This window comes from Takifugu rubripes, chromosome 17 (genome assembly GCF_901000725.2).
Source record: "Takifugu rubripes chromosome 17, fTakRub1.2, whole genome shotgun sequence".
Lineage (NCBI taxonomy): Eukaryota > Metazoa > Chordata > Actinopteri > Tetraodontiformes > Tetraodontidae > Takifugu > Takifugu rubripes.
Window position 1 is genome coordinate 2,939,740 of NC_042301.1, and position 24,185 is coordinate 2,963,924.

At 45.7% G+C, this 24,185-nt stretch overlaps 4 protein-coding genes, 1 non-coding gene and 1 pseudogene across 8 annotated transcripts; 2 read left to right on the forward strand and 4 right to left on the reverse strand.

Annotated features, from left to right (window-relative positions):
* odam (odontogenic, ameloblast associated) lies at positions 1–1,998 on the reverse strand. Of its 3 annotated transcripts, none has more exon segments than NM_001037851.1 (9): positions 1–169; positions 264–326; positions 399–431; positions 947–1,066; positions 1,145–1,201; positions 1,296–1,502; positions 1,574–1,621; positions 1,715–1,750; positions 1,839–1,998. In NM_001037851.1, coding segments are annotated over 9 exon segments (660 nt in total). In that variant the 5' UTR covers positions 1,899–1,998; the 3' UTR covers positions 1–133.
* A 3,313-nt stretch (positions 1,999–5,311) lies between these two features.
* Positions 5,312–10,232, reverse strand: sparcl1 (SPARC-like 1). Its single transcript, NM_001032552.1, is given in 11 exon segments — positions 5,312–5,639; positions 5,748–5,896; positions 6,427–6,575; positions 6,686–6,822; positions 6,892–7,012; positions 7,089–7,210; positions 7,515–7,623; positions 7,873–8,886; positions 8,971–9,027; positions 9,165–9,220; positions 10,118–10,232. Coding segments are annotated over 10 exon segments (1,941 nt in total). The 5' UTR covers positions 9,219–9,220; positions 10,118–10,232; the 3' UTR covers positions 5,312–5,610.
* Positions 10,233–12,137: 1,905 nt separating this feature from the next.
* On the forward strand, positions 12,138–14,350 carry scpp1 (secretory calcium-binding phosphoprotein 1). The gene is given in 10 exon segments (NM_001037849.1): positions 12,138–12,229; positions 12,425–12,479; positions 12,637–12,687; positions 12,908–12,961; positions 13,042–13,051; positions 13,053–13,069; positions 13,174–13,230; positions 13,318–13,353; positions 13,435–13,494; positions 13,591–14,350. Coding segments are annotated over 9 exon segments (645 nt in total). The 5' UTR covers positions 12,138–12,229; position 12,425; the 3' UTR covers positions 13,897–14,350.
* trnai-aau (transfer RNA isoleucine (anticodon AAU)) lies at positions 14,003–14,076 on the forward strand. Its single transcript has one exon. It is a non-coding gene; the product is annotated as a tRNA-Ile (tRNA).
* aptx (aprataxin) lies at positions 14,211–16,398 on the reverse strand. 2 transcript variants are annotated; one of them, XM_011612311.2, is made up of 7 exons: positions 16,178–16,398; positions 15,935–15,981; positions 15,592–15,858; positions 15,450–15,509; positions 15,114–15,340; positions 14,896–14,999; positions 14,211–14,801 (listed from the first exon to the last, which is right to left on the reverse strand). In XM_011612311.2, the coding sequence occupies exons 1-7, from the start codon at positions 16,305–16,307 to the stop codon at positions 14,647–14,649; spliced, it is 990 nt and encodes a 329-aa protein (XP_011610613.2). In that variant the 5' UTR covers positions 16,308–16,398; the 3' UTR covers positions 14,211–14,646.
* Positions 16,399–17,427: 1,029 nt separating this feature from the next.
* LOC101070833 (WD40 repeat-containing protein SMU1-like) lies at positions 17,428–23,800 on the reverse strand (annotated as a pseudogene).
* Between the last annotated feature and the right edge of the window lie 385 nt (positions 23,801–24,185).

Genomic DNA, 24,185 nt, shown 5'->3' on the forward strand with positions numbered 1-24,185 from the left:
TACATTTATTTGGTTGAGATTTCCCCTTCCGATATAACAGGAGTGCAAAGAAATTCCTAGAGTCGCAGAACTCGGCAGTTTTCAGAAGAGTTTTGAGTATTTAAGCTTCTGAATAACATTTCCCAGCCGACGTCTACGGCTCGAATAGGAACGGGAAGTTGGATTGAGCCTGGTGGGGAAACAAGAATCAATTAAACCGAGAAATGTGATGTTTTCACCCAAAAAGACGCTGATGAAAGGATCATAGATAAGAAAAGCCCCACCTCATCCACCCCAGGGCCGGACGCATCGCCACGTGGGTGGGGTAAAATGGTCGTAGGCTCTGTCTGTGTTCCCAAACAGGTAGAATTTTAAAAACAGAGCATCAATTTGTAGCATTTAACAGTCAACAGGCTCACCTTTTCCGGTTGGACCTTAGACTGGGAGGACTGCTAAAACAGGAAATATAGCCAAAGCATTAAGGAAGACATTATATTGTACACCGTATATGTGACAGCAACCTGTGGCAGCCAAAAACCTACAGGAAGTCTTACAAAAAAGCATCTGGGGAAATGTGTCTGATAAAAACAAGAGATTTCAGTTGTTCTTTTAGTCGCTTTGCTCGTATGACATAACAACATAATTCAGTGCAATGCAATAAAATCCTTATACAGCAAAAAAAAAATCACCTACTTATATGAGCACTAACCAAGATCAGTTACATTTGCCCTCTTTTGTTCCATTCTGCTCTTCTAATGTCATTTGTGTGACGTTGTGCTGCAGGAATGCTGCCAATTTCCCAGCTGTGGGATAATTGATGGTTATCTTACTCCCGTTCTTATTCAGAAATCTCAACAAAACAAACACGATGGACAAAACTGCCAATTATATGTTAATATTTTACTGGTTTATAAAACTGCAGAAATCTAACACTCGAAAGGTGGGAAACTGTCTTCTCTCATCTGACCTGCAGAGGGAGCTGTGGTCTCTGCGTTGCCCTCTCCAAATTCTGTCCGTTGTTTGGGGGCAACAATGCAGTGCTCCTCTGCTGAGGGTAGCCATAAGGAGGCATGAAATACCCAAAACCCTGCAGGGGACGGGATCTCTGTAAGTCTTTGCTGAAAAAAATGCACAATCAATGGAGGTATTTGCTCTTGGCGTGCACCTGTTGTCCAGGCAAATGAGGGAATCCATACGCTGGGTACTGGAACTGTGGGAACATCTAGAGGATTTTCCATACAAGGATTATACTCAATTTACAGTAATCACATGTAAATGAATGAATAACCATGTCAAACCTGTGCTGTTTTTGGTACCTGGACAGGATTTAGGGGTGGTTGAGGGCCATTAGCAGCATTTGGGTCCTGTGGCTGCTGCTCTTGACCATTAGGTAGGAGAACTGGTGTAAGATGACTGGCCTGATTGGGGAAGAACTGGGGATTGAAGGGAGCCACCAGCTGTGGATTCCAGTTCAGCAGCAGCTCAGGCTGCTGTAGCATCAGCTGTGTTAAAATGGACGACGCCTGTGGATTAAAGGCTCCGGTTCAGTCTCAGGTTGGTGTTTAAGAGCCGTTATGGGTGTTGAAGAACCTGCCTGTGTTTGTCCAAGCGCTGCCAGAGTCAATCCATTCAGCCTCAGGACCTAAACAAACAATAAGATTGCGCTGAAGGAAGAAGCCTCAGGGGAAATCTTTGATTTCCTCGTCTAGTTTTTCTTTTTTTTCTTTTTTTTTACCTCGTTGCTGTTGCTGGCAAGGATTCCAATCTGCACCTGAGAGGGGAATTTTGAGTCAGACATTTGAGTCATTTTAGTAGATATGACAGATATTTTTGTTAGCAGGTCACAAGTGCCACTATACCGGAAGAGTGATGCTCGTCTTGAGCAGACAGAGCAGCAGAATGACGGTCTGGAGCTCCATGATATCCTGCAGTCCACAAACCTTTGTTAATAGCGTCAGTGGCACAAATGGCAGCAAAATACGTATTTACTGCCTCTCTGCCTCTGCAATTCCTGTCTGTGTCCCCTTCGTGTCCACCTGCCTTTTAAATCCTGTCCCTCAGGGACGCCCAGCCTCTGACAGACACCCGTCCTGACACTCAGACACAACACCGGACAGGTGAGTGTGTCATTAGGCACAGGTCACGTCTCTGAGCAGCGTGTGGCCGTCTTAAAAGAATAAAGAATCTTTGGCCGTGTCACATGGGCCAAAAAAGCTCTTGGTCAGACATTGTGTCAGGGGTTATTCTTCAGATAATGGCTGTTGTGCGTTTGCTGACTAATGTTGAGGACAGTGGGCAAAATACTGAAGCACAGTGATGTCACAGAGGTGAGACATAAAGGCTTTAGGTCATTGTATCAGTGAACACTCTGGTGGTCATAAACTCATCCCAGGTATCCACACCTGGCTTGATGTAGTCAAACCTTCTCCTGCAGCAGCAACAGTGACTTGAACCAAATTAAAGCAGATTAAATCGTTACTTCTTCCTCACTCGAGCTGGATGAGCGGGTGTATTTCCACTCCACCCCTGTAGGGGGCAGCATTGGCTCATAATTAACTGGTCGAGGAACTTCTTTTAACTGGTTTCACAGGGAGACACTGGCAGACCCTTTGAGTATGAATCACCTTTATTCTCAAATCAGAATATAACTATAGTTTAGGTATATGTGGAACACGTAGACAATTACAACCCGTTGCCACAACAGCTGTATCTTGGCACCTATAGTGACAGGGACAAGAGCAGGTTTAATCTAGCAGAGCCGTGAAAATCAGTTTTCATTAGTCTGACTGGAGTTTAAAATATAACAAATTTTATTGGAGTTGGAAAAAATTCAATTACAGTCATTTTTAATTGAAAGTGAACAAGTAGTGAACACTCAAATCCAGCAGTGTGGTGGACATGGACATCCTTCTTTGGGAAAGGGTCCCACGTGTATCAGACTCTGAGGCTGCAGGTGGGACTGTTTAGTCAGACAACTGTGGATTAAACTTTATTGCACGCGATTGTTTGCAACATTAGCAGAGCATCAATTTCGCAACATAGAAGCAGGTTTGGCGAGAGGCTAATGTCTGCCTCGACATACAATACAGGGAATTAAATCCAGAGCGCCACAAAATAGAGCTCCGGAGCACAGGGCAAGTTTATTGGGGCGCCACGCTGGAGTCGGGACCCAACGACCAATCTGCCAAATCAGTTTCGAGGACATTTTGATGTTTGTCTCACATTTGCAAGGTGAATGAGACGCCAGCGCTGACTGTCGCAACCAGGAAACATCAGCATTAACTTGTTCAAGTCTATTTCCTCATCTCGACATCATGAGAAGTCCTATTTTCAGCCACAGAAAACAGCAGAGGTCATGCGTCGGTTTTTTGGAGGCTTTTGGGAGCTTCTGACTAGAATCCAGCTTGCGATGCGTCTAAATATTGTGGACTGTGGTCAGCGGGAGGCAAACAACTGACATCAGCATGAAACGACGGAGGAGGCGTGAAAACAATCGGGTTTACGCCGAACCGGCCTCTCGCAGACAGAATACTGTTTACGAAAAGCAGAAAAACGTCCAAATACGGCAGAGAGACGTGCAAAAGCAGATCCATGTGCAGAAAACTGGTCGAACGTTAAGGGAGAAGGTGTGAAAGGCTCCAAATGCTGCCTTCAAACGCAAGAACAACTCCCAACTGCAAAGGCAGCGACCGCGAGTGAGGCTAGCTGGGTGCGTGGTCACATATTGAGGTTGTCTAGGAAAGTTTGTTGGGGTTTTTTTTTCCTGTTGCTGACTGCGCAGACAAGGTAAACACCCTCGGTGGCAGTCTGGGCTGCAGCTTTGTGCTGAATACACACTGTCATCATCGTAATTAAGTCACATTTCTTCCTGTTTGCCAGCTTAGCGACACGAATCAAAAGTCCTAGTTCGGTCCGCAACAGCGAGAACACATTAGCGCGTGTTTGTGATGCGTAGATCTCTGCAGGTTTACACCCAGGGATCCGTCTGTTAAGGTTAGTCGCACCGATCCACTGCAATCTGTCTGGGCTATTTTTAGATCCAGACAGCTGAATCACAGCGCTGCGAGCTGCTCCAAAGTAAATAGACATTTGGTTTATTTCTTCTATGGCAGGGAAAAAAAATAAATAAATGTGTCATATCAGCAGATTTCTGTGGTTTGATGTCGCACAGTGGGAAGATTCGCGATTCGGTGATATGGAAGAATAACGACTCAGCATTGCCTGGTTGACTTGGCCAGGACAGGCGTTTATTGATTACAGTATAGAAGAAGAAACGTATATTATGCAGCTACTCTTGACACCAGTTCGTTTTGGGACGTCCTCAGGGGCCCTCATTCGATTAAGTCTTCGTCCGTGTCCATCCCAGAGTTCTCTTCCTCTTCCTCCTCCTCAGTCAGCAGCTCAGGCGAACGCCTCCTCCTGATGGGAGTCTCAGCCGAGCGCTGGAACCCCGGCGGTCTGGCGGTGGCACCCGACCGTGGCTGGTTGCTCAATGTGGCTGCTGGGAACAGGTCGGGATTCAGGGGGGCAGCCTGCGGGTCTCCGCCGGCGGTTCCTTGTGGCAAAACAGGAAAGAGTGTGACCGTCCCCCCCCGCGGCGCCCTGAGCCAACAGCTCCTGCAGGTTGAGATTGTCTGGCTGTCCCGCGGCAAAGGTCCCGTCTCGCTGGACTGTTCCGACAGGGATTAGCGGTACCCGACCTACTTGCGTCCCGACCGGCTGGATGAAAAACGACCCACCCAGTTGGATGAGTTGTACTGAAAGGCGTTCAGCATTTGGTTGGGTCCCGGGGTTGGGACCGGTCCCGGCCGCCGCTCCGTTGCTGTTTGCGGCCAGCTTGGCGAGCGCCTCAGGGCTGGCTGAAAACACCCCCCCCTCCACGGCAACAGCCCAGGCCTGAAACACAAGCCACAGCGTGCAGAACATGTTGGCGCTCACAGCAGGTGGTCGACGGGCACCTTCGCCTCGCTTAAGTAGGCAGCGCCGCGTTGGCCGGCGACCAACGGCGGGCCAATCCGCCTTCGCTACTTTATCATCAAAACAGCAAGTCATCGTAATCACGGCTATTTTAGTGCTTTGTGGGCGTCAGTGTTGGGGATTAAGCGGTAAACCAGGTATTAGCCACCGTGTTTTGGCCGTGTTGTCGTTTCTCCGGGCCCAGGTTCCGACATCATGACCCAAGAGCTTTATTTCAGCCCAAGGAAACATGAAATCTTCTGACGGTCAACAGAACAAATTGTGATTAACAAGAACGAGCGTCACGGCGTCGCTCGCGTCACTCGCTGTTTTTAATGAATTATAAGATGCCACAAAAAATAAAAATAACCTGGTTGAGCTACAATCTGCTTTTATGTTTTCTAACAATACAAAACTGTGTTTTATTGGCTTTAACATACAAAAACAACTACAATCAAAGTTCTTTTGGTCATTAATTGCTACACTTTTTCCCCCTGGTAGTCGACGTTCCCGGTGCGGAACATAACCAGCTACGTGTAACTCATCCTTACAATCTATTTAAAACTGAATCACGGAAACTCTCAACAGATGCAGATGTAAAGCGTCTTTCCACATTTACAGAGGTGAGGGTGGCTTCTCTCCGCCGCCGCCAAGAGACGAGGAACAAAACGAAGCTCAGAATAACTGGTTGACGTCCATGTCCTCTGTGGAGACAAACATAGGCATCAGAAAATGGCAGCGTGGGTCAGGTGATGCTTCCTGAGGGTAGAGCGATCGTTTGGGGACAGTTTAGTGCAAAGACATGCTCTCACCGTTCTTTATGCCAAAACAGGAAGTCCACTCTTTAAAGGAGACCTGTTTGTCCTTGTCAGCGTCGCACTCTTGGAAAAAGCGGGAGGTGCAGTGTTCCATAGGCACCAGAGGGACTCGAAGTGGAGCGAGCTCTGAGTGCGACAAGAACCTGGAGGACAGGACAGGTTAAGGCCACAGGCAGGGTCTGGTCCCACCACCGATGTCTTTAATCTTTTAACAATCCAATTCAATCCAACTTTATTTATTGACTCTCTGTAACAATCAAGATCTTGTGTAAGTGCTTCACAGTAACCCAGAGACCCCTCCCCCCCCCCCACCACACCCCCCATCCCCACCCCCCCGAACAAGCAGGTGTCGGGAAAACCTCCCTTTTAACAGGAGGAAACCTTGAGCAGGACCAGGCTGGTTCGTAGGAAACTCGAGTGAAGGAGGAGGGGAGGAGAGAAGGAGAGGGATTGTACTGAAGATGAAAACTGGGTCAGCGGGGTCAGAGGTCAGTGGGCAACTATGGGGTCAGCGATAGCTGTAGAGAGACACTCAGAGGGAGAGAGATGCTACCAGCTTCTCCAGCTTGGCCTCTAAGGGCCTTGTATTTTAAAAAATGCTCTGGATTTGGCAGCCAAGGAAGGGACGCTGGCTCCGTCCTGGGGACTGTGGAGGGACACGTATGAGGCGCACCTGTCAGATGGGTGCTGGTCCAGCTGGGCGAACTGCCAATGTACTGGGTAGATGTACATGTTGTAGTTCTTCTCAAAGTCCTGCGCCAGCAGCTCAGCCGAGTGATTCCCGGCATGCAGTCTCCTCTCGCTCTCAAAGATTTTCTTCACCTGCGGGACAGAGGGGAACAAATGTTCTTATTGACCTTTTCCCACAGACTTTAGGGGGGTTTTTCTGCCCGGGCGACCGTTTCAAGGGCTGCGGTGTTCACGCGCGTTACTTTGAAACGCTGCTTGGCGGTGAGGAAGCCAGGGGCGGTGGAGTCGTGGTCGTAGAGCTGCAGCAGCACGTTTTTCAGCCAGTCGCGCATCCGCAGAGGGAACTGGACCAGCTCGGCGTCCAAGCACGAGGGAATGACTGACGGAACGGAGAGAAGCGTCAGCGTTTTGCCAGCACCTTTAAAACGACACAGCACCTGAGGCTCACGTTTGCACGGGCCGGTGTAGTCCAGGTGGAGCCTGTGTCCCCTCTTTGTGCCCTCCAGGTTACATTTAGCCGCAAAGAGCTGACAGGACGAGTCGTACGTCTTGTTGTCCGTCCCGCACACCTGCGGCAGGAAGGACAGGATGACGGGGAGCAGCGGCGAAAGTCGCCCGCCCGACAGCATCCTCCTCTGTACTTACACGGTCGAAGTCGTTCACGCTGGGGGGACATTCCGACGCCTGTTGGCACACACACCCCGGCTTATTGTCGGCATCGAGTTTGCACGTCTTTCCACGCTTACAGGGGAAGTTGGTGCACGGATCTAAAAACAGGGAACCACATGGCAATGACTCCCGAGCTGTACTCTTGGGGTGTTGTGCTGCCTTTAAGGAACGAGTGTAATTTGAGTGTAATAAGGTGAAAGATGCGTGTCAGTCCTCTACATTCCTACGTCCCCCCCCCACCCCTTTGGTTTGAACAGGGATCGAATTCGACTTGGTCGCTCTTATTCACTGCCTAAGCCTGTTTTGGTAGTGATGAGACGCTCCATGTGGAACCCTTCGGAAAAAAACCGAGCCAGTCAGCGGATTCCTCTGTGGGAATGTTGGGAGAGTGAGTCCACCAACCAGCAGGAGCTTCTGGGTGATGCACGTGACCAGCAAGAGCGGACCTGGTACTGGGGTAAAGATCGACCGTGGCTCTTATCTGCACTGGATTCATCCCGACTATGGAACCCTGGGGGAAAGAAACATAGATGTGACATTTGAAAATGACATGTTCTTGATGGGTTTGCCTTTATTTCAGCAACTTCAAGTGAGAACGTGGGTGAAAAATCACGTTTTAAAACTAAATTCTGCCTTTGGGAAGTGTTCACTTATCTGATGATTCTCCAGAACTACAGATCACCGGTCTGAGAGTGGCCGGTGAAGGTTCTGGGCTGAAGAAGCACAGTGTCAGCAGAGACATAGCACAAAGCTCCATTACCCATTTCCCTGCCCTCCTCCTCTTGGCCTTGGAGCCTGTGTTTTCAGCGCTGCTGCTCTCAGACTCCTGTTGACTCTGTTCCTGTCCAGACTGCGGTTGTTCGCTCTGAGGAAAGTGTTTCCCCACCATGTGGTTCCTCTGCTGCTTTTTTGTTTTTCTCTTTGAGTGACGTCTGCTTTTCTCTTCCTCCTTTCCGCCCATCTTAGACATTGGGACATCGGCGCTCTCCTTCGGGTCTGGAGTGACCCCGTCTAATTCCTGGCCCTGCTCGTCTTTAGGCGTGGCCTGTTGGTCCTCGTCGTGTTCAGACATTTCTCCGCCGTCTGCTGCCTCAGCAGAGTCGTCTGAGGCCGCCGGCACCTCTTCCTCGCTGGTTTTCTGCTCATTACCTTCTGTTTCCGGGAGCAACTGGCTGTTAGGGTGTTTTGCAGGAGTTAGGGTGTGCAGAGCTTGTAAGAGTCCGCTGTCGGCAGCGTAGTCGAGGTCAGCCGGGATCTCGGACTCGGCGCTGCCGTCGCTTTCCTCAAACAGCGCTCCTCGCTCGTCGGTTTGGGCCACTTGCTGAGCAGCTTTTTCCACGTTACTCTCAAGTGGCATCATTTCAACATCTATCTCTTCTTTATCCAGCATCTCAGCATCCTCCCCGTCCTCATCTGCCCCCTCTTCAGCATCTTCCCTGTCTAGCTGGTCGTTCAACATCTTCTCGGAGTCTTCGCTGATCTCAGCAGACTGTTCCTTGCCTTCCTCCACCTCCGCTTCCTCCTCCTCTTCTAGCTCTCTTTCTTCCACCTCCTGCTCTTCCTTCTTTAGGAGCTCTGTCAGTTCTTCATCGCTCATCAGGACTGCTTCGGTTTTGCTGCTCCTTTTCGGCATCTTAATGCCTCTAATTTCCTTATTAGCATTCGCATTGTCTTCGGAACTCAGATCCTCGACTTCCTGTTCAGTGCCGCTCTCCTCCAATGGAAGGAGCGTAGGCAAAGCCTGTGGCTCATTAGCCTCCTCTGCAATAATATCCTTAATCAAGAATCAGAAGACACATTTATTTAACCATGTGAAGGCGCTGCTAGCTTTTATAAATCATTTACAGTTATACACCACCTTGTCTTTGGCCACATTTAGAGTCTTATGATGTTTGCCATGAGGTTTGCTTTTAACCTTGATATATTGGGGGGAATACATTATGGACATCTGTTAATTTGCAGCTTTAATACATCAATATGTGACATGAAAATACATCTAAAGGCTAAGTTAATCAATTGAAAGGGATGTTTTTAAAAATGGTTCCCACTCACAGAAAGGGCAAATGTTGCCGCTAGTAAGTACAGAAACACGCAGCAGGCCCTCATACCTGGAACACAATGAAAATGGGCTCATTGGTGGGAAAAAAGCAGGTTAAGAAAGCCTGGTAACAGACAGGAGATTTTTTATTTGACTTAAAAGATGTGAACAAAAGTTTCAATGTAAAATAGATAATGTTATGTGTTGCCAATGACCCTGACTGTTGTCAAGGTTACTGTCTCTGAAAATGCCTCTCTCTCTCCCTCTCTCTCTTCCTCTCTCTCTCTCTCCATCCCTCTCTCTATCTCTCTCTTTCTCGCCAAAGTCACATTCAGAACTAAAGTAAACATCAGAAGCTAGCAGACTGGAAAAAATGTTAAATCCACAAACGTTTGTCTTCCTGCACGGCGGAAGAAAAGCTCAGCGCTCTGTTCCAAAGCATGCCAAAATATTTGTGTGTGTGTGTGTGTGTGTGTGTGCGTTGTGTGTGTGTGTGTAGTGTGTGGTGTGTGTGTGTGTGTGGTGTGTGTGGTGTGTGTGGTGTGTGGTGTGCGTGTGTGTGTGTGTGTGTGACAGAGAGAGCGATAAAGAGAGATAGAACCTGATTTCACCCTAAAACACAATGTTAAATTTCCGTAACATTAAGGAAAACTGGTCTATGATCAGTTAAAAGTCAATTATGAAACAACTTTTAATTATGAAACAACTTTCTCTATGTCATTTACATTAAAATGCAGAATAGAATAAAAATGACTATATTGTCTGTCAGTAGTATTAATATTTTTTTTCATTTTACCAAGCATTACTTTCTGATATCAAAGAGTGCAGTAATAGTTGTGCTTTCCTGATGATCTGAACAAATACTTCAATTATAAATATCAATATGAAGACTGACAGTAATTTTTATTCTCAATAGTTTTAGGTTTTGTCTTAAAATTAAATGGAAAAAGTCTAAATGTTTTGTTACCTGAAGCTGGCAGATGCAAAAAGATATGAGAATCCTGCACAAACTAAAGCAGTGAGCGTGGTATGAACCTGCGGAGATGATGTCCTTTTGTATTGGAGACAAGGCTCCCAATGCACACACACACACACATGCACTCACACACACACACATACAGAGGGTCAGGGTCTTTTTCAGCCTTTGGGAGGGTCTTTGGACCACAAAGGGGACACAAAGAGATCTGTCAAAAGTTATATATTCTGATAAATAACATGAATAAAAGTATCACAAATGACGTGGAAAATTAAAAGATTAAAGCTATTTATTAAAATATATAATGTCTGAGCGGTCCCTAAACATTGGTGTAGTGCACACATTTGACCGCTAGATGTCACTATGTCAATTCACCTTATGGCGCGCATAGAGGAAATAAATATATTTAAAATATCAACATATTTTCTCACATTTTGGAATACGTTTTTTTTTTTTTAAATAAAACTCTAATGATCCAAAATGTACAGCACCATTTGAGGAATTATACGTATATATTTTGCAGAGATTGGATGTAATCAGTGATGTGTAATTTTCGGTGTAGCTTTGACAGCTTTGAGCACTAAACAAGCACCATCCAGTAAGCATCTTGCAACTGTGCAATGTTTTGCTGGGAAACCTTTTGGTCTGCACTACTTTGTGGATTTTTAATTTGACATGTTCCACCCACACAAATATTGCCCAATTTCTATTGCAATGGCATTCCCAGTCCACCACCAAATATCACAAATGCCATCCAGGCCCCCAAATCTCCCCAAATCCTCACTCCACAGACCAAAAAAAAAAAAAATCATGACATGACCGTGGCAGAACCGCCTGCGGAGGCCATCAGAGGTCATCTGTCTACATGAGAAGGGTCAGTAAAACACAAGGCAGGAAGTCAAGGCACAACATATAGTCAATGTATATTACCAGTGTTCCTGTATAGTTTTACATTCTGCCCACAGCTGAGGGTGAGACACCATATTTAGCCAGGCTGTGACCAAAACCCACGGTCATGATGGTCTGTGGCCATCACATCTGCTGTAAGCGTCCAGGGGTTCCGAACTGGCCCGTGCACCATTAGAAATGAAAGGAGGGTGGATGCCGTCACGTTCCAGACGGGGCAATAACAAGCATCAATCATCCGCTCTTCGCTCCTGCCCTGCTCCAAAGCTGCAGCTTCCAACAACGGGTGGCTGTGGTTTTAGCAAACAGCTCCAGACTGGCGTGGATCCAGGCTAATTGCATGCTTCCTCCGCGTGGTTCCAATGCACAGAGAGCTCAAACAAGGAATTCTGTCTTCCTATTTTAGCGATGACCGTGTATGGACTTCCAGGAAGCAGCTATGAGCTCAAGAGAGGAAATGCATGAGTCTTTATTTTCTACTGTGAATGGTTTTCAAAGAGAAAGGGTTGTTTTAGTAACTGCATGGAACAGTTTAAAAAAGAACCAGGATGCTGATATTTACATTTGTCCACATCCCATAATCTTATTTTCTCTGCATGCTTGTGCATCAAAGGGTTTTTCTACTTTAAAAGGTACTTAAGGGGAATATAGAACAAGAGCAAGGCCCTCTGGTCCCCATAACTGATCAATGAGACTATTGATGGGGCAGACAGCGCACCGTAGAGTCTCTTTACATTTTTTTTTATAAAGAAAGAAAAGAGAAGAGAAGGTCGCAGGAAGCGTGACCACGTCTGGGCCGCCGTTTCTCTCAGTGGGTGAGTTTGTTTTCCAGCAGGCCACAAACCCTGTGGTTTACTACGCTGGGCTGTAGTTCACTCAAGACTGGAGAGGGGGTGGAGGAAATTTACAGTATGTCTGAATGAAACCGTGTGTGTGTGTGTGTGTGTGTGTGTGTGTAATTATCTTGCCACATTGTGTTTGTTTTTTGCCATCCTAAAAAAAAAAAAAAGCCTTGGATAGAGAGAGAGAGAGAAGCGGAAGGAAGTGATGCAGCAGCTCGGTGGCAGGGCGACTTATATAGAGCCATCTTTGGAGTTCCCTGCAGCATTTTCCTCAAACTGGGACTTCGGCGACACAGACACTGGTTTGACTCTTCTCCCAGTACATAAGGACAGTCAGGCTGTAATTGGTCGACAGGTATTTTATCTTATACTGACTCATTGTAACTTTTCTTGCGATGATCTTCGTTCGCGCTGGTTGGTGTTTAGTTTCCATGGAAACAGCCTCAATTACGTAATAATGGGGTCATTCTGAATTTCCTTTAAATGTCTTTTAATGTCTAAAATGTTCAAATATTAACAGCGGGCCGCTCATACTGTGCCTCTTTACCAGAATGAAGGACTTCATAATAACAGTTTGCCTGATTGGAGCCCTTTTGGCAAACCCAGTAGTAAATGAAACATCTTCTTAAAAATGGTGTTTTCCTCCATTAACACGCCAAAACAGCCTTGGTTCCTGCGCGTTTGTAAGGAGAAGTGTCTGAATGGGTCTAATTTTCCATAAAAATCACACCATCCTGATCTTTATCACCTCCTTCCTGACAGATTTCATATGACAGCACTGCTTCGGAGACTACGGAGGAGGACTCGGACCTGGTGGGTTCTGCAACTTCGTCTCACACCCCAATGTTTACACAGAACCACAGAACTGATGCAGCTGTTCTGACAGGCTGTTGTTACTGTCTGGACGTCTGTGGGGGTGTATGACAACAAGCCGTTCAAAGAACGTGATAATTGTTGTTTAGGCACCCTTGGAGCATAATTAAATATATTGTGGTTTGTGATTGTTGGGTTTTTTTCCTGATTTTTTCACCAGGTGTTGAGCGTTTCTGTCTCACAGTCGGCGGAAAATGACACAACTGAGCTTCAGGTAACAATCTTTTCTCCCCGAACGAGGAAACTGTCGTGATCTTCACCTTCTAACTTGTTTGTCATGTCTCTCTACTGCAGAGTTCTGAGGGAAAACACGTCCAACCAGGCAAGTTGTGCATGAATATCTGGGGTCTTCACCACCCAATCAGCTGTTGACCAGAACTTTGTGAACGTGTTTACATTTGATTTATCAAACATGTGTCTTTGCAGAGCCCAGAAACATCATCAGAATCATCCGAATCGGTAGAATCGACATCAGAGGACAATGTGGGTGCCACTATTGCACACAGAGATGTAAATGCTCAGATAACTTCAGTGATGCAGATTAATCACGTTTCTTGCACCCTTCCACAGACATCAGAAGAGAGTGACAGTGAATCAGATGAGAATGTAAGTCTGGCTACTTTCAGCAACTCATGATTTACATGTGCTACATTGTTTCTTATGATATGGACACTATTGTGTCCACAGTCAAACCCTATGGGGGAAACCAGAGATGACAGTATGGGGAGTGAGGAGAATGTCCGGAAGGTGAGATGATCAAGTTCCCCCTCAACCTGAAATCCAGCCATGCCCAGTTTCAGAGAGATCTGGCCGACGCAGTATTCTTTTTATTATTATTTTCAGAATTTGATTGAGGTGATTCCAGACAACCTGGGCACGGAGGAGAGCACCGAGGCTCCAACGGTGGAGACCCCCACTGCTGAGACGACCGCCGCCACCAGCGACAGCAGCGAGAGCACCAGTGAAACCAGTGAGAGCAGCGAGAGCAACGAGACGCGACGAATCAACATCGCCGACTGCGTGAACGCAACCGAAAGCTGCGAGAGCGACGAGTATTTCTTCCAGGGGATCGGAGACGACGGGCTCTACACGGTGGACAACCTGATGGCCCCAGATGACGGCGAGAGGGAGTTGCAACTCAGGAGATGATGGACCCCCAGGAACCTAACTGTAACATCTGTACGGAACCTGTCTGGAAAGCTTGGGATAATATATTCCGCCTCAGAAAAAATGAAAGACTTGCGGGCCTGCACGTGGCCGGTTAGCTCAGTTGGTTAGAGCGTGGTGCTAATAACGCCAAGGTCGCGGGTTCGATCCCCGTACGGGCCATTACCTTTAGTTGTTTCAGATGGGAATTAAATGCTGGTTTTCTAGCTGGGATTTCCTGATATAATATATATATTATTAAAAAAAAAAGAAGTGTAAACTTTGATATTGTGGTTGACATAAGGAACAGCGCAGCATTTGCCATTTATCAACTGTGTTTTTATTAATACGTGGCACATTTGTAATACAATATTGTCAATATAAACTGTCTAGAACAACATTTGTTCAGGATAACATCATTTTAAGTCTGTCAAAATTAAAAATTTTATTGTGTTAGTGAAATGATATGTACTTGTGGTGTGCTGGTTATTTTCATCATCCTGAGTTTGTAAATACAGGGGACTCTTTTGACATCAACATACCAAGTAGATTAATACAGTTTCAAGATGTAAAATAATCCACTCTGCCAGAGGTATCTCCACACTAATGACCCTTCTAATGACAAAAGAATAGAAAACAAACTGAAGGTGTCCTGAAAATTTCACAGGTAAAATAAAAACTATAAATGAGGCTACTATTGGGGGGGGGAAACCCAAACATTTTTAACATTATGTCAGCTTTGAAGACACTCTCCTAACTGGGAAAGTGGGAATTTAGGTGTTGCTTCAGTGCTGGTATGTTGGAAAACTCTTTGCGGCATACGTGACACCGGAGAGGTAATTTTAACAACTCTGTGGCTCCTTCTTTGATGGAAATGCTGCCATCTGTTTCAAGCATCTGAATAACCGCTGAAAATTATTTTTAGAAAAAAAGAAAAAAGTGAACATAAATTAAGACTAACTACAAAATTTGACAGTCTGGAAACGTAGTACTCTCCTTTACCTTGAGACTCAATGAAGTAATCAGTCGTGAAAGAATTCCAGTGTTTTTTGTTCTTTAAACAAGGAGAGTCAAAGTCTTGGCTGATTACATGGAGGTGTACATGGCTGTAATAGAAAACAACATGTTAGTTTTAACATCTTGATTTCAAATGCGTGCCAAGCACAGGGTCGGACATGGACAACGGATCATTTAAATCATCACATCTAGTTTATCTTTACCTCATACTTGGGATTGCATGGTACCCTGAACGGAAACGTGGTGTGCTTGCATCTGGACACTGCCGAATCATCTGCTCAGCGACCTGCTGCATGTGTTTCACCAGGTCACAGTGCTCCTTACGTAAGGCCTTCAAACTGGAAATGGACTGCCATGGCAGAACTAGCCAGTGGTAGCGAGCTTTAGGATATTTATCCTTAATTACAACTACTTTATCATCCTTGTATACCTAGGGGGGGGGGGGGGGGAAATGTTTCTCACTGACAATGAAGTCAAGCAAATGTGATTCAGATCGTTGGACATCAAATCACAGAAAAATCCCCTTTTTAGAGATTTACCTGCATCTCTGGGTCTTGCATTGAGGCCTTCAGACCTAGGTTCCAGTGTCCAACGCTTCCCTGCAACATTTTACCAACACCCCTCAGACAGGAGTCCAGACAAGAGGATAGATAGTAGAGAAAAGTGGACATTGCTTCTTACACTCATTTTTGGAGCTTCCTTGTGGCTGACTGAAACAGAAACCTCTCCCTGTTTGGATGATTTCCTACAGGGCTCCTCTTTGTCATTGTGTCTGGTGTCTGAAACTGCCTCTCTTGATCTTTTAGTGCTGCCAGAGAGATCTTCCTTGAACTGGACAGTGTATGGGTAGAGCTGATTGACAATATAAAGCTGCTGCCCAGGCTTCATTTTGGACACACTGCCTTTACCAACCACCAAAGAATCTATGGAAGTGGGGTTCAAACCCAGCTAGAAAGAGTTTGGTAGAAGAATTTGGTAAATAATGAGTTACAGGCTTACACACAAGTCCAGGTAAGTTGCTCACCTGTTTAACTTTGACATATCCTTTGTTGCACTCTGCTTGCAGTTCAACTTTAAAAGGGGATCGTTGCACAGGTTAGTTTGTCTTGATATGATAACAGTAGCTTTTACAATAAAGAATACACAATCTATGGACATATCTAAAAATGTCTGTTGTGATAGAATGTAAATATACACCTAAATGTATATATAATGTATCATGCTATTAGCTACTGTCCAAGAGGTGCGACAAAGTAAGATATGTTACCTTGTTCTCGGGAACATTTCTTGTCTTTAATAGTCGTTTCTGGACCTCGACCCAGGACAACTGCTTGTAGGTGAGGCAGTAGAATAGGTTTATGATTCCCCTCTACACTGATAAGCCAGCAAAGTGGCATTTTGACATGTTTGTGCCACTTAACCGTATAGCAAAGCTGCAAAACTCGTGCAGCCCACAGCTTGTTTTGGCGACGTCCGTCGCACGCATTCTACGTCATCGCGTCAGACTTGTTTTTCCTTTTAATTTACTTTCGCAACCAGTTTCGTCGTCTGTCTTTATAAAAGGTGTGAAAATAGCAGCATATTTTGATATTGTTTTTAATTTATTTTGTAAGTATATCTCAAATGCTCAAATTCAAACTGACACTAAACATTTAGGGTTTCAACAGTCTCATAAACTGACAACTATGATGGTTTTTGACTTTTATTTGTTAATTTTTTAACAGATACACGTGGTATAATATACAAAATGAATGCAAATATAGTCAAGATGCAAACATCATCTCTCAAGTTACAGTAGATGGATATTTATAATGCTAATTAAAAATAAATTCTGGTCAATGTGGACTGCACAAAGACTGATTATGGTCCATTTAAAATCTGTGGTTTATCTTCAGTCAACATGCACATTTTAACAAAAACAAAATACTACATATTTGGCCATTGTTGAGGTAGCATGCAATGGACTAAACCACACATTTACCAATGACTATTATATCATTGTAACAAAAGTTTTGTAAAACAAACCTGAAACATATAGTACCTGATACCATTTATAGTCAAAGAAGAGGCAGTTAATTATTCAAAATGTTTGAATGTTCACCACTGTTCACAGTCATGCAATTTCATGTCTAATGCAGACAGAAGAGATTAAAATGGGGATTCAAACTGCACTGATGAGGTTGGATCCACATGTGTGTGCTGTATGGAGGACCTAGAGAGTGCTGCAAGGCATGTAATCAAATCATCATAAAGCAATTATCTAGAAATGATTTCCTAATTTATTAAAGAGCTCATTTTAGCCCAATGGCACCTCTGATAAAGATCTCTGTTAATGTGAACAGCTAAGCAGCTCTGTCCAACTAAAACCATCTCCAAAAGGCATAAAGTTAAATGTGAAACACGATTTCCAACATTTTAAGCAATATTGGTGTATTGACGTTGTTTTGTTTACTATTAGAGTAAAATAGGGAAAAGAAAACGTGAGGTCTCAGAGGAGAGGAGATAGCAGCCTTTTCAGGCGCTCTTTCCTCAGTTAGGAAGGTTATTGGAATTGGTAGTTAACAGGAGCAGTGGGAGTAAGGGAACTGCACATATTATTGTTAGAAAAGCCAGAACCTCCATTTGACTGCAGAAGACTTCCAGAAAGATCTGGCAAACTTTTGGAATTTTGGTGAACAAAGAGAGAAGAAAATTCTGGATCCTAAACATACCTCTAAATAAACAGTGGTCCACCTGAAGGTTCTTGCCTAAGAATCACACAGAACTGGAAGACTTTTGTGAGTAAGAATGAAGGAAAATCCCTCAAATGAGACCTGAAAAACTCTTGGCTGCTACAAAAAGTACTTTGCTGCGATAGTGGCCAGAGGGGGCGCTACTAGCTACTCACTATGAAGGGTACAAACTTTTGCTGTGGGCCCCTTACCTTTCCTGTTATTTTGAAAATGGAAAAGATCCAAAAAAAAAAAAAAAATTTAAAACATGAAGGGAATATGTCATCAGTAACTTTATGAATTTTGGAGATCATTTTTTATCTTTCACTTGCTAAACTTCATATTAACAGACATAGTTTAATATCTCCACAAGGGGGCGATAAATGCTCTAAGACTTGTTTTACAATGGAAGCTGTAAAACAACTGGAGTATTACAGTTTCCCTGTCATTAGAATTCAGTCTTTTAGGTAGTAAAAAAACAGAATAATTAACATTTTAAAAATGCACTAACGGCATGATAAACAGCTGCCGTGTCATTCTGGATTGATGGGCAAAGCTGCGAGATCTTTACCATAAAATAATTACTTTTTCTTTCTCACATGCTTAGACGTGACCTTCAAAATGGACATTATGTTTTTAGCTGCCTGTTAGGAGAATAATATACCAACTATATTATGCATGGGTATCGACAGATCTTGGTGGGGAACTGCAGACTATTTATGCATCTTTGTACCACCCACCATCACAGCTTCTTACTCTACCTGCAGGGTGTCAGAGGACACCCCTCCCCCATCTGTTTCTAAAAGAATTTGGAGTTATGAAATCCTCCCAAATTATGTAGTACGTCAATAGGTTAATTGACACCACACATCCATAAATGTGCTGCCTTGTTGGTTTGTCTGGGGGCCCTTTTCCGTAGGCCCCCAGTCTAAGCAGGTTTTGTAAGATCACTTACAAACAGCACCACACACTTGATGTGTTCTTATGATTCTTGCACACGAAATACCATAACGTCAACACATACATGGGAATAAATGTTGCTCATATCTGTGTTAGGTCCCCAATAGTTGCATAAACTGAAAGAACTGCATTTTAACCATGTGTACGGCTCCCTGGGTCCTCCATAGGGGATGCTGGCGACGCTCTAAGGTTTCCATAACCTCAGGAGGCCGTCCTCGCTGTACGTAGCGATCAGGTTCTCGTGTGGGTGGTGGGTGATGCCGATGACTTCTTTCTCATGAACCTGGAGATGCAATAGATCAGCACACGCACATATGTCTTTATTTCCTTCCTCTACGACTCATTTTGAAAGAACGTTAGTACATTAGCCTTATTTTATGAATCCTTCAGTAAAGCGCGCCTGGTGCTCCCGGATTTAATGCTCACCGTCAGCGTTTTCTGCAGCTTCCCCGTCTTGTAATTGAAGCAGTACAGCACTAAGTCTTCCCCCACACAGTAAATCCACTCTCCGCGGGGTGACACGGTGCTGCACACAAACTCAGCTCCCTCCTGCCTGCCAGAGCTGAACGTCTTCACAGTCTGAGGAAGAGGAGCGCCAGAATTTGGACTTTGTTGTTGCCACAAGGGCCTTCGACTAGGAGGGTGCCAGTCAAGGGTCCTCTTATAACTATAACTTTGGATTTTTAAAAATAATCCATGTGCAAAACTTTATGCGAAGGTTTGTATACGATTCACTCAGTCACCATATGTGAAAGGCGTCTCACCTGACCGCGCATGTTCAGGACAACCACCGTGTTGGAGTGGTTACAGACCACAAAGTGCTCTGGGTGTTGAGGGAGGGGAATCACGTTGTTGACCGGGACTTCTGATGCCCGGGACACAGACTTGTGAGTGTGGATGCATTCCCAGGACTTTGTGTTCCAGATCTTAAACAGAACAAAATATGCACATATGAGAGTTGTTCTAGCGCCACAACAGTAGTAAATGACACCAAAACGCCACGAGTGTACCTTCACTGTGCCATCAGCTGAGGCACTGATGATGTGACGTCCATCTTGAGTGAAATACGCATCATTTACAAACGACAAATGTCCCGTTAGCTCCTTTAACGTCTTGCCTGATCTCAGTTCGTGTATCCTGAAAATCACATTAAAAATGGCCTTCAATAATTCTGAAATTTATATAGCTCCAACTTTACAGCAGGAATAAATACACAATAATACTCTGTTGTAAAGTTGCAAAGGCCCGACTGTAGTTTAAATTTACAATCAAACAAAATAATCATGCAACAATTCTTTACCTCTTCTTATAGACGTTCCACTAAAACCTTATTTTAAGGTTAGTTAAGAAAACAACTGATTGACTGAACAATATGATTAGCTCCATGACGATATCTAATGTGCCATTTACTACAAAAAGGCTAAACTAGCTAATATATATTTGACTTTTCAATTCTATTTTAGGGAAATCTGTAAATGTGCGAATGTTTAGAATCTCAATACAAACTGAATAACAGGGGGAAGCAGTGCGATGTGCTATTTATAGCTCCTGTGGACTGACTGGAGTGCGGTTTAGCTGAACCGTGACAAAACAGCTCACGCTCGCTGATTCATTCCTTGTCTGGGAGGATGAATCTGCGTATCGGTCGCGTGGAATTGCAAGTGGAGGAACACGTTGCATCTTTGTGCCTGAGCACATGGTTTCCCAGTTACACCCACGCAGCACATGTGCTTCCATCAGAGTGGAGGAGCTCAGCCCACACGCCTCGGGAATAAATATTTACCCCCTGCACGCGCGTGTGCATGCGTGAGTGTGTGAAAGAGAGAGAAATCAATCCCAGGAGGTGTTTGCTTGTCTGAACAATCGGTGATTTTTTGTGTGTGGTATTGACATGGATGGACGCGCTGTGCTGTTTGTTGTATTTCTGCTATTTTAAACCCTTATTTTGTCACCATTGCCTGTGAATGATTATGATATAGCAGCAAGGTTGCCAGTTTGTGGCCCTGGGGGGCCGGGGTGGTGCCATTCCTGGGGCATATACAGCCTTTCCTATGGTGTCCACCCGGCATCTTGCCCCTCGCCACGTCGCCATGGGGACACGTGGTAAGAGTGGAGGAGTTACCTGGAGACCTTACCTGGCTTCATCCTTCACGCTCCATCTGCCGGGTTTCCGACAGAGTTCAGCAGTGTCGGCTTGTTGCCATGGCAGCCTTTAAACTATGGAAGACCTCAGCCCTCTACATCTAATGACCGTTGTCTTAATGTATGTTTTATCTCTGTTTATTCACTTATGTAGAGCGTGTAGAATCTATAGACTGCGCAGCGCATCAGTGTACAACAAGAGGTGAAAATCAGGGGGATTTAAGAGAGGCTGGCTCTTAAATGTGTGATTAGCAATACTTCCTTATTACGCAACCCCTGCATGTGCATCTGGAAGCAGCGGATTCTGGGTGTGAGCTGCTGCTACACGCAAGGGTGCCTTAATCCTACTCTCACCATTTAAAACTCAAATACCTCAACACGCTGCTTCAGTATTTGGTTAGAGCAAACGTGCTCGTCTACCCGGCAGTAGGCGATGGTGCGTGCTCACGCTCAACCCCACCTGATGCTCTGGTTAAAGGATGCACTCAGGATCTGGTTGCTGTCCTTGGAGAAGCTCAGGCAGGTCACTCCTTTGTTGTGGGCATGCTCAAATCTGCGCAGGCATAAGCCGCTCTGTATCGTCCACACCTTACCAAGAACACAGGGTTCATTTCAAACAGAGCTACACAACAGTAGGGGACAGTGAAGAAATGTCACACCTTTATTTTGCCATTCTGAGCTCCAGTTGCCAGCAGCTCTGCATCCTGGCTGAAGCACATGCACAGCACAGCATCATCCATCATCATGAAGCTTTCCTGGGCCTGATACTTTAAATCCTGACACACAGCGCCAGAAGCAGCTTTTGCTTAAGGATTTGCAGTTAAAAACAGGGATTATTTAACGGTGCGCGGGTGTCAGAGAGACTCACCTTGCTAATTTTTCCAGTGACGAAGTTCCACACCTCGATGAAACCATCCACCGAGCCCAGTGATCAAGTACCTCCCGTCCGGAGAGAAGCGGGCGCACTCCACATGTGACCGCCTCCCAAACTGCAGTTCATGAGACACGGCAACAACACAGGGGTTGTAAAACTGTCATCAAACACACACGTTAGCTGTTGTTGCTGCAGTCTGACGTCAGTTATCACTGTGACCACTATAACCTTGGGTGGAGGCAAACAGGGACAAGCATGAAGCTCCATCTGGATGGACGTGAAGAAGGCACAGCCAGACATTGAAACAAGTGCCCTCAGGTATGTGTGTGCGTGTGTATCCCCCTTACGCCACCACAAATATTCTGTTTTTATGACCTCTATGATGCAGGGAAACTGTGATGGCTCTACCTTGATGTGACGGTACAGTTGTGTGGGGAAGGTCTCTTTCTCCATGTGTCTGTTCTTGTTGGCTGATACGTCGATGGTCATTTCTGGGGAGAGCTGATCCGAATGCGGCTGTATCTTCATAGACTGTTTGGAACAGGGATGACGGTACTGTTGGTTCATCAGTATCAGATTAACAAGACAGCCAAAATGTATAAGGTAGTATGTCTGAATTTCTATAAGGGATCGGCACACTCACGCTGACTTGCTCCAGGAGCCCCATGAGGCGAGAAGGAGGCACGACGCTGACTTCCCTCACAAGAGTCTCTGCTATCGCCAGGCGCCGCTTCTCCTTGCTGCTGCCCTTTGGGTACGCCTGCCGAGAGAAGAACGGAATATTTCTTTTCTTTAAAAAAAAGAAATGCTTACGGGGGTTCAGATGTGTTGTTTTTATTCACTGCCATACTTCAAGAGGGTCAAAGTAGGAGCATGTCAGCAGGTTCTCCAGGTGGAGGTAGCGCTGTGGCTGCGTCTGTTTCAGCATGATCATGGGGTCTGTTTGTCTGAGGAGTGAGCGAGCTGCTCCCACCTCCCTCATTTCAATCAGCTCCATCACGACCTGTCGAGGAACCCGGCAGATGTTACCAACTTTAAATCTCGGGAGGTGAGAAAATGCACCTCCTGGCTCAAACAACGCTTTACCTGCTCGTAGAGATCGATAAGAGTGCTGTCGGGTAACTTCAGGGACTCGATGGCCATCAGGACAGAGTCCCAGTGGCCACAGTTAATATCTGCTATGAAGCTGTCCAGGCTCTCCACGGTGTTTAACGACAGAGTCGTTTCCTCCTGTAAGGTGGTCAGCGTTCTGTAGAGGTTGTTCTCCTTCAGGTACTGCATTATCAGGCGGATCACGCTGGAGGAGGAAGGTCAGGTTACCCAAGCTGAGCGATGTTCTCGATCACAACAGAACGCGCAGGCACCCCCGTGGACCCCCTCCTCTCTGCAGCGCAGCGTCGCATTGGCACTTTTGTGGTTTTACACTTTACTCCAGAAACGAAACAGGGGGTGCAGGAGTGACATCACTGGTAAAGAGCAACATGCGCTTTTGCTGAAGAAAACTAAAAGCGAACGTGCCAGTCGCGCCCCTCTTTACGCACTAATCATTGTTCGCCATGCCAACGGAGGCTTTTTGTCAGTCGAATGGGGAGAATAACATCTTTTCTTTTAAATCGTCGGAGACAATTAATCCAACATCAATAATTATAGTGCGTCAGAAATCCGCACCCAGACCTACTAAAGGTTCCGACGTTTTTGATAACGCTAAGGATAACGCATTTTTCTTTAAGGTACACCTTTAATATCTTTTTTTTTAAAATTTACACCGCACTTTAAAAAAAAAACAAGGCAGAGTTCGTTTGATTTCATGAACAAACAAGTGATGCCATAACTTTTAGACTGAACAAAAACCCCATGTGCGCAGTTTCTAATCCCACAGGTGGTCTCGTCATCATTTTATCATCTTACCCCTCCAAAGAGAGAAGATAAGGTAAGAAGAGAGGACTTACTCGGTGGGCTCCATCTCTGTAGCCATGCTGATGTTGTCTCTGGCTCTTGCCGCACTGGACTGATGCTGAGGCGGCTCGGATCGAGCTCGGCGCTCGCTAGAGCCACGTGACGCCCGTGTACAGGGTACCGCCCCCCGCACGTGCCTCCCAAATTTGTGACCGTGCCCTCCTGCAAAGTCGTTTTAAACCCACCCCCGTCATCATCAGCGGCAGCCCTCCCCCGGTCCGTGACGCGTGGCCATGCACAGATGCGACTGCTGGCACGTTGCGTGCGGGAGGCGCGTCCGCGCGCTGAGACGCTGCGGAGGCAGCAGGCAGCCGCATCAGCACCACGGACAGACCCTCGTGGCTCAGAGCGTGCTCGCCTTCAGTCTCCACCGTGCGGGAGCACCTCGGACCACGTCCTCAGACGAGTGCTCATTAGTACGCGCGCCGATATGGGAGCATATTTAGAATATCCCGCACATCCCCGCATTAACCCCATGCTGTCACTTTAGGGGAAATGCGCGTTACGCAAACCTGTTGAGGTGGTTTCGGTGAAGCTGCAATAATATGCGCCCGAGATGGACTCGTGACAGTTGGGTTCGAGAGAAAGACACGTGACCTCTGAGGTCTTATTGTCGCTCAGAAGGTCACCTC